Source organism: Vitis riparia, chromosome 7 (assembly GCF_004353265.1).
Source record: "Vitis riparia cultivar Riparia Gloire de Montpellier isolate 1030 chromosome 7, EGFV_Vit.rip_1.0, whole genome shotgun sequence".
Taxonomy (NCBI): domain Eukaryota; kingdom Viridiplantae; phylum Streptophyta; class Magnoliopsida; order Vitales; family Vitaceae; genus Vitis; species Vitis riparia.
Window position 1 is genome coordinate 25,718,966 of NC_048437.1, and position 15,429 is coordinate 25,734,394.

At 35.3% G+C, this 15,429-nt stretch overlaps 1 protein-coding gene across 4 annotated transcripts; it reads left to right on the top strand.

Annotated features, from left to right (window-relative positions):
* The first annotated feature begins 396 nt into the window (after positions 1 to 396).
* Positions 397 to 15,043, top strand: LOC117918679 (protein COP1 SUPPRESSOR 2). Of its 4 annotated transcripts, none has more exons than XM_034835500.1 (8): positions 397 to 498; positions 593 to 668; positions 1,454 to 1,606; positions 1,685 to 1,901; positions 2,434 to 2,547; positions 13,543 to 13,616; positions 13,880 to 14,037; positions 14,570 to 15,043. In XM_034835500.1, the coding sequence occupies exons 3-8, from the start codon at positions 1,521 to 1,523 to the stop codon at positions 14,731 to 14,733; spliced, it is 813 nt and encodes a 270-aa protein (XP_034691391.1). In that variant the 5' UTR covers positions 397 to 498; positions 593 to 668; positions 1,454 to 1,520; the 3' UTR covers positions 14,734 to 15,043. The 4 variants fall into 4 exon arrangements, with proteins under 4 accessions (XP_034691391.1, XP_034691388.1, XP_034691390.1 ...); XM_034835497.1 differs by having other exon boundaries at positions 1,685 to 1,891; positions 2,424 to 2,547; XM_034835499.1 differs by having other exon boundaries at positions 1,519 to 1,606; positions 1,685 to 1,891; positions 2,424 to 2,547.
* Positions 15,044 to 15,429: the final 386 nt, after the last annotated feature.

The following is a 15,429-nucleotide window of genomic DNA, read 5'->3' on the forward strand; positions in this document are numbered from 1 at the left end:
AACTTGTTTAGAGTTTTAAAAAAGTTCTCAACCTTCTCCTATTAGTGATGGACGCAACAAATATCCCAAAAATCTTACCCCATTATCATCATTACTAAATATTATTCATGTAATAATCTTAAATATATTTATTTTTTTATACCTATTTGAATTAAGTAATTTAATATTTTTATTAATTTAGTAACTTTTCTCTGAAAGTTAGATTTAATTTTTATAAATATTGTTTTGGTGTTTAAGAATTTATGATGAATTAGAAAAGTAAAATTATCAAAAATTGAGAAATTGTATTTTGTTTTATGAAATTATTATTGTTTATATATTAGAGCATAAGTATAAATTTCAAATAGTATAAAGCCGTTACGACAATATAAAGAACATAGATGTGGATACATAAAATATTATATGTATAGAAGGGGAAAAAAATTAAAATTTGTGGAGAGGGAGGTGTGGGAGAGGGAAAGTTGAGGTCTGATCTTTCGCTCGATCTCTCACGGACAGGTACTTCAATCCTTCCTTCGCCAGCTCTCCCCTATTGGTTTTTGCTTTCGGCCCCTTCCCCTAACCCTAACCCTAGTTCTTGGTTTTGTAGCAGATTTTCGGCAAGCAAGGATTGACTTTTAGTTTTACTAAAACAAATTCGGAGTTCGATTCTAATTCGGGAGGCAAAGGTTCGTTGAATTTGTATTTATTTATTTATTTTTGTTTGAATTATAGACTTGATTTTGTTGTTGGATGATGTATGCTGGCTCTTTCTCGAAAACCCCTGCTTATTGTATGATGAAATCTGATATTAAAATTTTCTTATTTATATATATATATTTTTTTTCTGGTCTTTCTTAATCCTAAGTTAAAAAGTTGGAATCTTTGTTTAACCTGATTTCCTTAGCTCTTTGCTTGTGATCCTATGGCAATTTGTTGGAAAGTCTATACATCTCCGATTCTTTTGGGTATTTTTGATTGAAAGCAGAAATTTGAAATTTTGTTTACATACATCAGGCATATGGATCATACTTAATGACTATTTCTTGAACAACAGTCACTCTTTCTTTATCTTCCCATGAAATCATTAGCACCAATTGTTTTCTTTTCCTTCAAAAAAATTCATATGAATTTGTGAACTTACGTAAAAGTGAAGGGAAGTAAGTTAATGATTAAGTGACTAAATCGAGTGAGGAGGATTGAGATATCTCCATGAGTAACTTCCTCTTGATTTAAAAAAAGGGGTGTGTGTATGCCATAAATGATTTTTAGGGAATTCTTTTTGGTTTGATGCATATACCAAACTTTAGCAAATCTGCTGTATCTATGATGGCATATTCTTATAAAAGATTGATGACTGAGCAATTACATATTTGATCCAAACTTTGAAATCCTTGGATTTAGATCTAAATAAATATCCAAATGCAACTTTATATTATCTATTGATCTGCATTTTGCTGTTGGGCAAGGGCAGAATCCCAGTTCCTGCCCTCTATTATTGGAAAAACGTTGACCTGAGCGAAATTCAACTGAGAATAGAGATGCAGAAGAAGAATTTTAGAAAAAGAAGTATCGAAGATGACCAAGCCAAAGACAATAACAACTCTGAAGATGAAGAAGAAAGGAGGTTGGTATTAATTTCCTTTACTTCAAGTTTATTTTGATTATTTTGTTCTAACTATTCTGAATCTGAATCTAAATCCAGATTGGCATTAGAGGAGGTGAAATTCCTCCAGAAACAAAGGGAAAGGAAATTGGGGATCCCTGCAATTCTTACTTTGCAAACAACTGGTGTTACCCCTACTAAAAAAGTTGCAGAAAAAAATGAAGTTCCTGATGGGGACAAGGAGGAGTTGGTTTTGCAGGACACCTTCGCCCAGGAAACTGCTGTCATGGTGGAAGATCCTAATATGTTGAAGTATGTTTACCTCAGATCCCAACCATGCTGTTTCACAAGCACACACAGGAAGCCAAATCTAAAACACCTATTTCTTTGAAATTCCATGAGATGAGAGTAATTTCTTGATAATAGATCTTGTATTTCTTAAATGTTCTCAATTTAAAGAAATCCAAGAGAAATATATGAAAATAAGATAAGGAAACAAGAAGGTTGGAGAACCTTGATTAGACAGGTATCCAGCAGTTATCATTTCCTCTGTTACCATGTTAACACAGAGACTTTATTGTGCTGTTTCTCACATTGGGGACTGTATATTTTACTTTATTGGTATTTTTCTTCTTAAATCTGTATCTATGAGAAGAACTTCATCACTAGATTTGTTTGCTAATAGTTTGGTTGGTAACTTGGTAGCTGAGGGGATTTGAACATTGTTTTTCTTCTTCTAGGAAATTTAAGAGTCTTTTTCTGTGACTGTTGTTTAAACTTGAGATCTTTGCTGACATCTAGATGGTGTAAATTGATTTATTGGCAACTTATTTAACAGGTTGAAGTATGTTGAACAAGAATTGGCAAAGAAAAGGGGCAGGAACATTGATGCAACAAATCAAGTTGGGAATGATTTAAAACGTGCAGATGATGAGTTATATGTAGTTCCAGAGCATCTTAAAGTGAGTGCATTTCCATTTCCCTTTTTCTGTTGAGGGTCCAAGCCCCATGAATTACTAATTCCTTAATCCTGCAAACAAATTTTGGATTTAGACCCAGTTCAACACAATAAAGACCCATCCCACTTACTTGGGCCGGTTAGAGGAATTATTTTTTGGTGTTCAACATTATTTAAGGGCATAATACAATGGTTGCAGGCCATAATATTTTCCACATAGCCTCACCCCAAGTGTTTTTGTGCAACCCATTGTCCATGTGGTAGCTTGCAATTCAACTTGCTGCACTTATCAACATTGTTTGCAATTGACCAAATTATCTCTGCTGATTTGCTCTCATCTATTTTCTCAATTTTGCAATCTAAATTAGAATGTGTTTATTTCTACTTTGTGCCTTTTTTCTTGCTGCTTATCTGTCTTACATTCATATTGTTGCCACACTTTATTGGGATATTGTATTTGTACACTGTTCAATATTCTACCTATAAACTATGGAAATTAACTATCTTATATAGTGTTTTCCTTTGATTGGACAGAAACATAGTTCAAGCTGCTCATGCATATATATATATATATATATATATATATATATATATATATATATATATTTTACCTCCTATCATGGATGACTTTCAATTTATGTAATTAAAAGTTTGTGGTTCCTTCTCTTTAAATTTCTTGTTAAATATCTTGTGTATTTTCTGACTCCTCTTCTTTGTTTTGAATTTTGGCATAATTCATGTTTTCATTGCATATGACCTTGTCCTGGGTGTCTATGGTATCAGAGCCACGGGAAGGGAAGTTGGGTTTGTTTTGGGTGTTTTGAGCTATCCTAGGATAAGTAGCAGTGTTCCAAGGAGTGCGATTCCTGCCAGGTTGAGCCCGTTGTTAGCCGTTGATAGGCGTTTGTTAGGGCTGTAAGGGGCTGGGGAGACGTCTCATTAGGCCTGCCAATTTGCTATTAGGCTCTAGATTAAAACCTTAAAATGAGTTCGATTTTTAGAACCATGTCTAGGAGATCCACTAATTCCCAAGATACTGTTGTAAACAATGAAGAGATCAATTATCCTAAGATCTAAAATGATTTAGATAATTGGAAGTTACCCAAGGTATCTAATCAAGAAATTTATAAGAAAGGAACCTTTAAGTTCTTCACAGACTACACCATTAGAACCTCTGAAATGTCAGTAAGCGTAGAACAAGACTATCAAGTCATAAGACTCTTGGATAGTAAGTCAGTTGAGAAGCATAAGAAAGACCACTACAACTTCATACACTTTGGTATGATTCAAGTTGCAGCTAAGCCTTTGACAAGATTATGTTTAAACACCTCTATTGTCATGTGTCTAAGAGACAATAGACATCTCGACTATCGAGATTCTATTATAGGTGCAGTCCAAGCTGGACCGAATGATGACCCAGTTTACTTCCAGTGTTTCCCTAACTTCACAGTTAGACTAAGAGATGCTGATATCTTAGATTCGGTTGTCCTACATGTTAAGACCCATGACTTTAAATTCAAGAAAGGAAACAGTTCTATTTCCATCATAACTAGGTTTGCCTATAAAAGCATGACCACAAGCGTTGGATCTGGAGCACTGTGCACCAGTCCCAAAGGTGAGACCACTCTCTTCCACTCAGATGTGATAAACAAATCTAATTTCATAGTCCCTAAAAATCAAGTGGAATGAGGTTGAGTTCCCTGAAAATTGACATTTTGCTAATGTCGTTCCAGCCATAGAGCAGAGATCTGAAAGGATTGAACAGATTGTTCAATATCCTGATGGTGGAGGAGATCTGATTTTCTCCAACTCTTTCCATCATTCTAGCAGCCTTAGAATTTCAGATTTTGAGCCCTCTAGAACTTCAAGCTCTTCTATCCCTGTAAGAACCACTAGGGAAGAAGAAGGTTCCAGTTCAGCAAATCCTAAGAATATTAAGCTAACAGGTGTTAGAAGTCACACCAACGTGGCCAGACCATTTTACACTGAGGAAAATGAGTCTTCCCAGGAATCACAGTAGGATGAGTCCCCTGATATGTCTCCTACGTATTCCCAAATGATTAACACTATAAGCTTAAGTGATGGAAGACTTTGAGATCAACAAGGATCTCTTAAGAAAGGACTTCTATTTTGAAGGTAATAAGGAAAGAAAAGATTGGTTCTTTAGCACTGTCCCTAAAGACATTAGAACCCTCTACCAAGAAGAATTCTATGCTTACCTAAGACAGGAAAGTTTGAACTTTTCAAACAAGAGGAATATCTAGACTATCCCTATAAGCGTATTAATAACACTTCTACAAAAACTAAGATATGGAAAACAAGTGACAACATTGTCATAGAATCCATTCATCCTCCTGAAGCTAAGATAGAAAAAAGTGTTAATGGAACTATAGTTAGAGTTTCACCTTTTAAGACTAAGCCAGAGGATAAAGGAACTGCTAGTGTAGCTGATATTAAAAGAATCATGAAACAAAACAACTATACTAATATGTTTCTCATAACCCTTGGTAATCAACTTAGCAGGGTTGAGGAGATCATTGAGACTCAAGATCACATTAATAATTCTTTTGTTAAGAATGACAATAAGTCTTTGTTTAAGCCTTTTGAATTCTCTAAGAAATTCCAGGAAAACCCTCATATTGATCAAGCTTTCATTGATAGAATAAGTCAAAAAGTTAAAGATAACCTTGTTATCCCTGAAACACCTCAACCTTTTGCTATCCCTGAAACACCTTTGCCTTCCCATAGGAGAATCAATTTGGTTAAAAGAATATTAGTTCTGAAACAAAGGTTAAGGGACTAATTAAGATAGCCAATGAACAACCGGATTTTAGGATTAAAGACCATGGCGACAGCCAAACAAAGACTACAAATATCCTAAGCCAAGAGCAAAAGCTTGACCCAAATACTTTAACCATTAAGGGTATTCAAGAAGAAATAAGGCAGTATAAGAGGGAAATTAAAGACTTAAGACAACCTGCAAGTTTAGGGTTTTTTACCCTCCATGATCAAATCAACAGGGTAGGTATTTACCACAATAATTCTAACTAGGAAAACTTTGGAGAAGTTCTTGAATCCTCACAAGTCAATAATGAAGAGATAAATGCATACTTAAATGTTATTAGTAGGGTTATCTTCCAAAGATGGGAAGTCTCTCTTACTATAGTAGTTAAGAATAAATTTGTCATTGATATTATTGTTTTGATTGATTTAGGAGCAGCTTTGAATTGCCTTTAAGAAAGTCTTATACCTACCCAGCTTTATGAGAAAACCAGACAAACCCTTTTTGGAGCCAATGGTAAAAAACTTACTATTAAGTATAAGCTGTCTGATGCTCATATTTGTAACCAAGGTATTTGCATTAAGCAAACTTTCATTCTAGTTAAAGATCTCAAGGAAAAAGCTCTCCTTGGAGTCCCCTTTTTAAGCTCTATCTTTCCCATGTGGGTAGATGACCAAGGTATAAGGACTAAACTCTTAGATAAGGAAATTTTGTTTGAATTTGCCAACCTACCTGGTGAAAGAAGTATAAACACCTTAAAGGATCAGGTGATTATGGCCAAGGAAAACCACGTTAATCTCTTAAAACATGAGATTGCTCTGGTTAGAATAGAAGATCAATTGAAGGTTAACAAAACCCAAGATGTCATAGAAAGATTTAAGAATAAGATTATTGGAGAAGTTTGCTCTAACATTCCTAATGCATTTTGGCACAGGAAGCAGCATGAGGTAGAGTTACCTTATGAACCAGATTTTAGTGAGAAAAATATTCCCACTAAAGCAAGACCAATCCAGATGAACAAGGAATTATTAAGCTACTGTGAAAAGAAGATCCAAGATCTTCTTGATAAGAAGTTGATTAGGAAGTCCAAGTCCCCTTGGAGTTGTTCAGCCTTCTATATTCAGAAACATGCCGAATTAGAAAGAGGAACACCTAGACTAGTCCTCAACTACAAGCCTCTCAATGATGTTTTAAGATGGATTAGGTATCCTATCCCAAATAAGAAAGACCTCCTTCAAAGATTAGTTAAGTCCAAAGTTTTCTCTAAGTTTGACATGAAATTAGGATTTTGGCAAATCCAGATTGCTGAAAAGGATAGGTATAAAACAACTTTTGTGGTTCCCTTTGGACATTATGAATGGAACGTAATGCCCTTTGGTCTTAAGAATGCACCTTCAAAATTCCAGAATATAATGAATGAAATTTTTAACCAATTTTCTGATTTTATCATTGTCTACATTGATGATGTTTTGATTTACTCTGATTCTGTTGAGCAGCATTGGAAACATCTCAATAAGTTTGTTAAGATTGTTAAAAGTAATGGTTTAAGCTTGTCAACCACTAAGATTAACCTCTTTCAAATTAAGGTAAGGTTTCTAGGTCATCATATTCATCAAGGAACAATCACTCCCATTCAAAGATCTATTGAGTTTGTTGATAAGTTTCCTAATGAAATTAAGGATAAGAAACAACTACAACGTTTCTTAATAAGCCTTAATTATGTGTCAGACTTTATTCAGGATTTAAGCCAACTTTGTGCCCCTTTAAGACAAAGACTTAAGAAAAATCCAGTACCTTGGAATGAGGACCATACCAAGATTGTCAAAACTATCAAATCTAGAGTCAAGACCCTACCTTGCCTTGCCCTAATTGATCAAAAAGCCTTTAAGATTGTCGAGACTGATGCCTCTGACATGGGTTATGGCAGGATTTTCAAGCAAAGGATTGATAATCAGGAAAAGTTGGTTAGGTATACTTCAGGAACCTGGGGAAGTGCCCAACTCAACTATAGCACTATTAAAAAGGAAATTTTAAGCATTGTTTTATGCATTTCAAAATTTCAAGATGATTTTTTAAATCAAGAATTTTTATTAAGAGTTGATTGCAAATCGACAAAATCAGTTTTACAGAAGGATGTTAAAAATATAGCTTCTAAGCATATTTTTGCTAGATGGCAAGCTATTTTAAGCAATTTTGATTTTTAAATCGAATATATTAAAGAAGATAATAATTCTATCCCTGATTTCTTAAATCGTGAATTTTTGCAGGATTTACAAAAGCATGACCCCCAAAAAAGAAAACAACCTCTTAGGCCCATTAAGAAATCTACAGCCTCTATGAAACCTCATTCAACTCTTTCTGAGAAATTCATGCGGCTCTATTATGAACATTTTGAAGTAGCAGGTTCTTGCAGCTACTCCAAACATCCTATTCTTTCAGCATCCCCTAGCAAGGATAAAGATTTAAGTTTTGATTCTCTACCTTTTGTGGAGGATTCCTTCCCCATAAATCCATCTCTTAATAAAACTAACCCTTTATCTGGATATATCAATTGTATTTCTGATTTGCAGGAAATATGTCAGACTTTAGAAAGAAAACTAGAATTGGTTGACTTTCATCAGCTTATGTTAAAAGCCCAAGCCTCATTTTACCCACTGGAAAATGGTGAGAATAAGCAGTCCACCCCACTGGTGGATGTAGCAAAATTGAGTGAGGAAGAGTGGAACTACTTTAAGTTAAGGATGTATTTCCATAAGAAAGAGAAGTTATATTCTCTTGTGTAGGATTTACGTTGCCTAATTTTTGGAAAAGCCAAGGCTTCAATTGAAGAAAATCAAATCTTCATCTCAGCATACCTCCAGGATCTTCACATCTGTCTCTCAGCCACTATCGGTCTTCGAGTCCTAGGTTTAAGTTTGGTCATGGACAGAGAATTTGATGATTCTAAACTTTTTAGAACTATCAAAGAACATATTCAGTACCAACAAGGCATTAAGAAGATGTTATGCAACTGCAATAGAAATTTCACAATCGGTCGTGTTTGCCTTGACCTGCAATATTACTTGTCAATCAGCCTTCCATTTAAGAATGAGGAATTAATCTTAACTCCAGAATTACTTCTGGATTACGGTTTAGTTCATCAAATCATCTGCTCAGATGCAAGTAAAGCATCAAAGTTTGGAAGAAAGATAACTCTTGGTCTAACCCAAGGTTTTAAAATGAACAAGAAATTCGTTGACGCCATTATCATCAGCAAAGCGCCTGAGTGGGTTTCTAATGGCAGTGTTATACCAGCACAACACATTGTTTCTTTCCACTATCAGAACAGAAGACCTACTCGGTTATTTTGCCCTCTGTAATTTTCTGATATTTGTGTTGAACCCCTTATTAATCAAATCAAGCATTGGAGAGCTAGAATCATTAGCAGAGATTTTGAAGCTTATCCAAAGAATATGGGATATCTCATTGCTGCAGATCCTTTTCACCAGATTTTCTGCAGTAAGAAATCGGATCCTCTACCGACCAAATCTGTTACTGAAGATATCAAACTTCTAGAAAAGCATCGTAAGGACTACACTCTACCCTAAGCATATTCCTCATGATACTATGCAGACAAGAATATTATCCATCTAAGCAATTTCAGCACCGAAAGCATCAAGCATGTGACTCCACAGTCCAAAGCAGTCTACCAGCCGTCTTTTCCGCCAAAAGTAAGATTCCTGCTAAAAAATCTAAAAGTGCTACAGTAAAATGTTGTTGTTCACTTTTACTATTCATGTGCGAGTTAACTATTCACAGCAGTTAGTCAAAAAGCAAACAGTGCCTTGTCTCCTGATTGGTATTATTTAATATTCTCTTTTTGGCTATTTAAGGGGGCTTGATCCTCATTTGTAATCACCTCTCATCACCTCTCATTACCTCTTATTTTCACCTCTCTCCAGCTTATGCTCTCCTTTCTCTCTCATCATGTAAGCCTTCTAGCCCAAAGTTTTCTTCAAAATCCCCTCTCCCATTGTAAGATATTCATCTCCTTATATAATTATGTTTTATGTTATACCTCCTATGATGGATGGTTTTTAAGCTATGTAATTAACTTTGTTTTATGTTTTCATTTTACCTCCTATTATGGATGGTTTTCAATTTATGTAATTAATTTTGAATTTTGGCATAATTCATGTTTTCTTTGCATATGACATTGTCCTGTGTGTCTATGGTATTAGAGCCCTAACAAGGTCATATGCAATGAAAACATGAATTATGCCAAAATTCAAAACAAAGAAAAGAAATCAGAAAATACACAAGACATTTAATAAGAAATTTAAAGAGAAGAAACCACAAACTTTAATTACATAAATTGAAAACCATTCATAATAGGAGGTATAATAATAACATAAAACATACTTGTATAATCACATAGCTTAAAAACCATCCATGATAGGAGGTATAACATAAAACATACTTATAAAAGGAGATGAACATCTTACAATGAGAGAATGGAGGAAAGCTTTGGGGTGGAAGGCTTACATGATGAGAGAGAAAGAAGAGAGAAGGGAGAGCATAAGCTGGAAGTGAAAAATGAAAAGTGAAAATGAGAGGTGCTTACAAATGAGGATCAAGCCTCTTTAAATAGCCAAAAAGAGAATATTAAACAATACCAATCAGGAGACAAAACACTATTTGCTTTTTGACCAACTGTTGTGAATAGTTAACCCGTGCATGAATAGTAAAAGTGAACAATAACATTTTACAGTAGCACTTTTAGATTTTTCAACAAGGAATCTTACTTTCGGTGGGGAAAACAACTGGTAGGCTGCTTTGGACTGTGGAGTCACATGCTTGATGCTTTCGGTGCTGATACTGCTTAGATGGATAATATTTTTGTCTGCAAAGTATTATGAGGAATATGCTTAGGGTAGAGTGTAATCCTTACGATGCTCTTCCAGAAGCTTGATATCTTCAGTAACAGATTTGGTCGGTAGAGGATCCAATTTCTTACTACAGAAAATCTGGTGAAAAGGATCTGCAGCAATGAGATATCCCATATTCTTTGGATAAGCTTCAAAATCTCTGCTAATGATTCTAGCTCTCCAATGCTTGATTTGATTAATAAGGGGTTCAACACAAATATCAGAAAATTGCAGAGGGCAAGATAACCGTGTAGGTCTTCTGTTCTGATAATGGAAAGAAACAATGTGTTGTGCTGGTATAAGACTGCTATTAGAAACCCACTCAGGCGCTTTGCTGATGATAATGGCTTGTAGTTGAGAGGCTTGTAGTTGATGACTAGTCTAGGTGTTCCTCTTTCTAATTCAACATGTTTTTGAACATAGAAGGCTGAACAACTCCAAGGGGACTTAGACTTCCTTATCAACTTCTTATCAAGAAGATCTTGGATCTCCTTTTCACAGTAGCTTAATAATTCCTTGTTCATCTGGTTTGGTCTTGCTTTAGTGGGAATATTTTTCTTTCTAAAATCTGGCTCATAAGGTAACTCTACCGCATGCTGCTTCTTGTGCCAAAACGCATTAGGAATGCTAGAACAAACTTCTCTAATAATCTTATTCTTAAATCTTTCAATGGCATCTTGAGTTTTCTTAACCTTCAATTGTTCTTCTATTCTAACCAGAGCAATCTCATGTTTTAAGAGATTAACGTGGTTTTCCTTAGCCATAATCACCCGATCCTTTAAGGTGTTTATTCTTCTTTCACCAGGTGGGTTGGCAAATTCAAACAGAATTTCCTTATCTAAGAGCTTAGTCCTTATACCTTGGTCATCTACCCACATAGGAAAGATAGAGCTTAAAAAGGGGACTCCAAGGAGAGTTTTTTCCTTGAGATCTTTAACTAGAATGAAAGTTTGCTTAATGCAAATACCTTGGTTACAAATATGAGCATCAGACAGCTTATACTTAATGGTAAGTTTTTTACCATTGGCTCCAAAAAGAGTTTGTCTGGTTTTCTCATAAAGCTGGGTAGGTACTAGACCTTCTTGAAGGCAATTCAAGGCTACCCCTGAATCAATCAAAGCAATGATATCAATGACAAATTTATTCTTAATTACTATAGTAAGGGAAACTTCCCACCTTTGGAAGATAACCCTACTAATAGTATTTAAGTTTGAGGATTCAAGAACTTCTTCAAAGTCTTCCTGATCAAAATTGTTGTGGTAAATGCCAACCCTATTGATTTGATTATGGAGGGTAAAAGACCCTAAACTTGCAGGTTGTCTTAAGTTCTTAATATCCTCCTTATACTGCCCTATTTCTTCTTGAAGGTCCTTAATAGTTAAAGTATTAAAGGCAAGTTTTTTCTCTTGGCTGTCACTATGGTCCTTAATCCTAAAAGCCGTTTCGATAGAAGGTTCATTGGTTATCTTAATTGGTCCATTAACCTTTGTTTCAGGACTAATATTCCTTTTAACCAAATTGATTCTCCTATGGGAAGGCAGAGGTGTTTCAGGGATAGTAAAAGGCTGAGGTGTTTCAGGGATAACAAGGCTATCTTTAACCTTTTGGCTAATTCTATCAATGAAAGCTTGATTAATATGAGGATTTCCTGGAATTTCTTAGAGAACTCAAAAGGCTTAAACAAAGGCTTATCGTCATTCTGAACAAAAGAATTTTTAATGTGATCTTGAGTTTCAATGATCTCCTCAATTCTGCTGAGTTGATTACCAAGGGTCATAAGAAACATATTAGTGTAGTTGTTTTGTTCCATGATTCTTCTAATATCAGCTGCACTAGCAGTTCCTTTATCATATGACTTAGTCTTAAAAGGTGAAGCTCTAACTATGGTTCCATTAACATTCTTTTTTATCATAGCTTCAGGAGGATGAATGGATTCTATGACAATGTTGTCACTGGTTTTCCATATCTTAGTTTTTGTAGATGTGTTGTTGATACGCTTACAAGGATAATCTGGGTATTCCTCTTGTTTGAAGAGTTCAAACCAGATCCAAAACTTAATGTTTTTCTTTTCTTGTCTTAAGTACACATAGAATTCTTCTTGGTAGAGGGTTCTAATGTCTTTAGGGACAGTGCTAAAGAACCAATCTTTTCTTTCCTTATTGGCTTCAGAATAGAAGTCATTTCTTAAGAGATCCTTGTTGATCTCAAAGTCCTCATCACTTAGGCTTATAGTGTTAATCATCTGGGAATAAGTAAGAGACATAACAGGGGACTCATCCTATTGTGATTCCTGTGTAGACTCATTTTTCTCTATGTAAAATGGTCTGGCCACGTTGGGGTGACTTCTAACACCTGTTAGCTTAATATTCTTAGGATTTGTTGAACTGGAACCTTCTTCTTCCCTAGTGGTTCTTACTAGGATAGAAGAGCTTAAAGCTTTAGAGGGCTCAAAATCTGAAATTTTAGGGCTGCTAGGATGACAGAAGAGTTGGAGAAATCAGATCTCCTCCTTCATCAGAATATTGAACAATCTATTCAATCCTTTCAAATCTCTGCTCTATGGCTAGAACAGCATTAGCAAAATGCCAATTTTTAGGAAACTCAACCTCATTCCACTTGATTTTCATGGGAACTATGAAATTAAACTTGTTTATCACATCTGAGTGGAAGAGTGTGGTCTCACCCTTGGGACTGGTGCACAGTGCTCCAGATCCAACGATTGTGGTCATATGCAATGAAAACATGAATTATGCCAAAATTCAAAACAAAGAAGAGGAGTCAGAAAATACATAAGATATTTATGAAAATTTTCATTGCATATGACACCAGGGCAAGGTCATATACATACATACATATATATATATACATACATACATATATATATATACATACATACATATATATATATACATATATATATATACATACATACATATATATATACATACATACATATATATATATATATATATATATATAGATGTAGAAGAGTAGTGGAAAATCAATCTGATTTAATCACTGGGACATTGGCCATTGAAGCTATGTTCTCACTCAACCAACCAATTGGAGGGATCAAGAGAAAAAACTTCCTAGAATTTATTGGCAATATATATATATCAGATTGATTTTCCATTACTCTTCTACATCTACATTATTTGCTCTACAATATATTTCTCTTTTCAAGTTTTCGATAGTCTGTTATGGTGACCATCATTTGTCAGCTGTTGTACAAGATGATTGACATTTTCTTCTATATTACAAGGAACAATATTTCCTGATTGTATTTCAAATTCCCATCGTTTTCTCACAGGTGAAGAGGCGAAACTCGGAAGAAAGCTCTACTCAGTGGACTACTGGGATAGCAGAGGTTCAGCTCCCTGTTGAGTATGCACTATATCTTGTGGTAGAAGATGGTTATATTTTCACTCATTGTGTTAGAATCTATATGTGTGTATATACATTAAAGAAAAAGAGTTCCCAAGGTTGGCTAACATTCTGCACTGCTGCCATGAGGACAGCATTATCTGTATGGTTTCATTGAGAAAGAAAGTGGAAGTGTAAAATGACCCTTTTATTTTCATGATCACCTAGAGCAATTTTTTCTACCTAGAGTTAAGTTTTTGTTTCATGGTTTCTATTGTCTGTAGGTACAAGCTGAGAAACATTGAGGAAACAGAAGCAGCCAAAAAGCTATTGCAGGACAAGAGGCTCATGGGTCGAACTAAAACAGAATTTAACATCCCCTCAAGCTACAGTGCAGACTATTTCCAACGTGGTCGGGATTATGCTGAAAAGCTTAGAAGAGGTTTGCCATTGCATGCAATTTTTTGTTTCTTCTGTTTGATAATATATAACAGTAGATAATTAGTCAAAACAAGATATGATAATATGATTCTCTGTTAATTTTTTCAGCTTAGCTAGTGATGCAAAACCGGGGAACTTGAAATACCTAAAATAAAACTCTGATTACATGACTCAAAGCACTCCTAAAAACTAAAACAGTCAAAGGATTAAGATCAAATTCATCACATAAACCGAAAGATTACATGCATGGATTGATCTAGCACATGCTTTCTTGGCATTTGCAACTGTTATATGACACTTGCTGCTGATGTGATGCTTAAGACTTGTCTTCACAGGCTTCCACATCTCAGCTAGCTTCTCTACCAAAATTGGAAGTCGATGGATGGGTTGTTTATGCAACTTCTCTCTGAATTTTTCTATTACTACTTTCATTAATGAAGAGTTAATGGGGCTCATGCTGTTATACTTCTATAGACCTTATATTTTTGCAGAGTATCATTTCCTTTTGCTCACCAGATATGAGATTTTTGCAGAACACCCTGAACTGTACAAGGACAAAGGTGTACAGGATAATGGTGGGGGATCTAGACTGCCGGATGCAAGCACAGAAGTTGCAGGACGAAGGCAAGCTGCAACAGATGAATTCATGCTTGACCGCTTCCGCAAAAGAGAACGTCATCGAGTGATGCGTAGATAGCATGACCCCGAGTTCTTGCTTCAGCTCCAACCACAAACAATGGTTGCCTGCTGATAGCTGTCTTATGTATGTCACTGTTTTACCTTGAAGCATCAGAGTTGCTCATTTAGCAACACAGAAGGCATGGTGATGCAGAAACTGTAATCTTTATTATGTATCTGAAAAGATGTCATCTGCCTCTATGGTCATGGATGATAGACAATTGGTCTTTTTTTTAATGTGCCAGGATCAGGGGTCAAACCTTTATGTTACAATTCATTGTTTCTGATACTTATTCCCGTTTTCCACAATTCTGTGATTCATTGGACTGCCTACTGGGTTGAAACAACATTAAGCTCCAAGGCTTTCAGTCAAACTGGTGGTTAAGGCTGCTTTTTTAAAACTCATATGCTGCAATTGGCATGCAGTTTCATGTGTAATCATCTAGCCATTCTTCAATCAGACACGTATATCCTAGCAAAACAACAAAATCAAGAGATTCCTTCAAAAAAACATAATGCGAATCTTGACTTTCTGTTAAGTCTTTATACATAGTATTAAGTTGGAAGTCGTAGGTACCTTCTTTACTTTAACACTAGTCTTTCAATTCTGATGCCCTCCTGGAATGGAAATATCCGTCTGTTAGGGAGAAATGAAAAGGAGTCTCTTGGAATGGAACTGGCTGAGCTAGGAAGAAGCATTGGGTCATCTTTCATT

What these genes read in the sequence shown, in the direction of transcription:
- LOC117918679 (XM_034835500.1), top strand. Translation starts at nt 1,521, where the DNA reads ATGCAGAAGAAGAATTTTAGAAAAAGAAGTATCGAAGATGACCAAGCC. An exon ending in GAAGATGAAGAAGAAAGGAG is followed by an intron (nt 1,607 to 1,684) that starts GTTGGTATTAAT and finishes ATCTAAATCCAG; the next exon opens with ATTGGCATTAGAGGAGGTGA. An exon ending in ATCCTAATATGTTGAAGTAT is followed by an intron (nt 1,902 to 2,433) that starts GTTTACCTCAGA and finishes AGGTTGAAGTAT; the next exon opens with GTTGAACAAGAATTGGCAAA.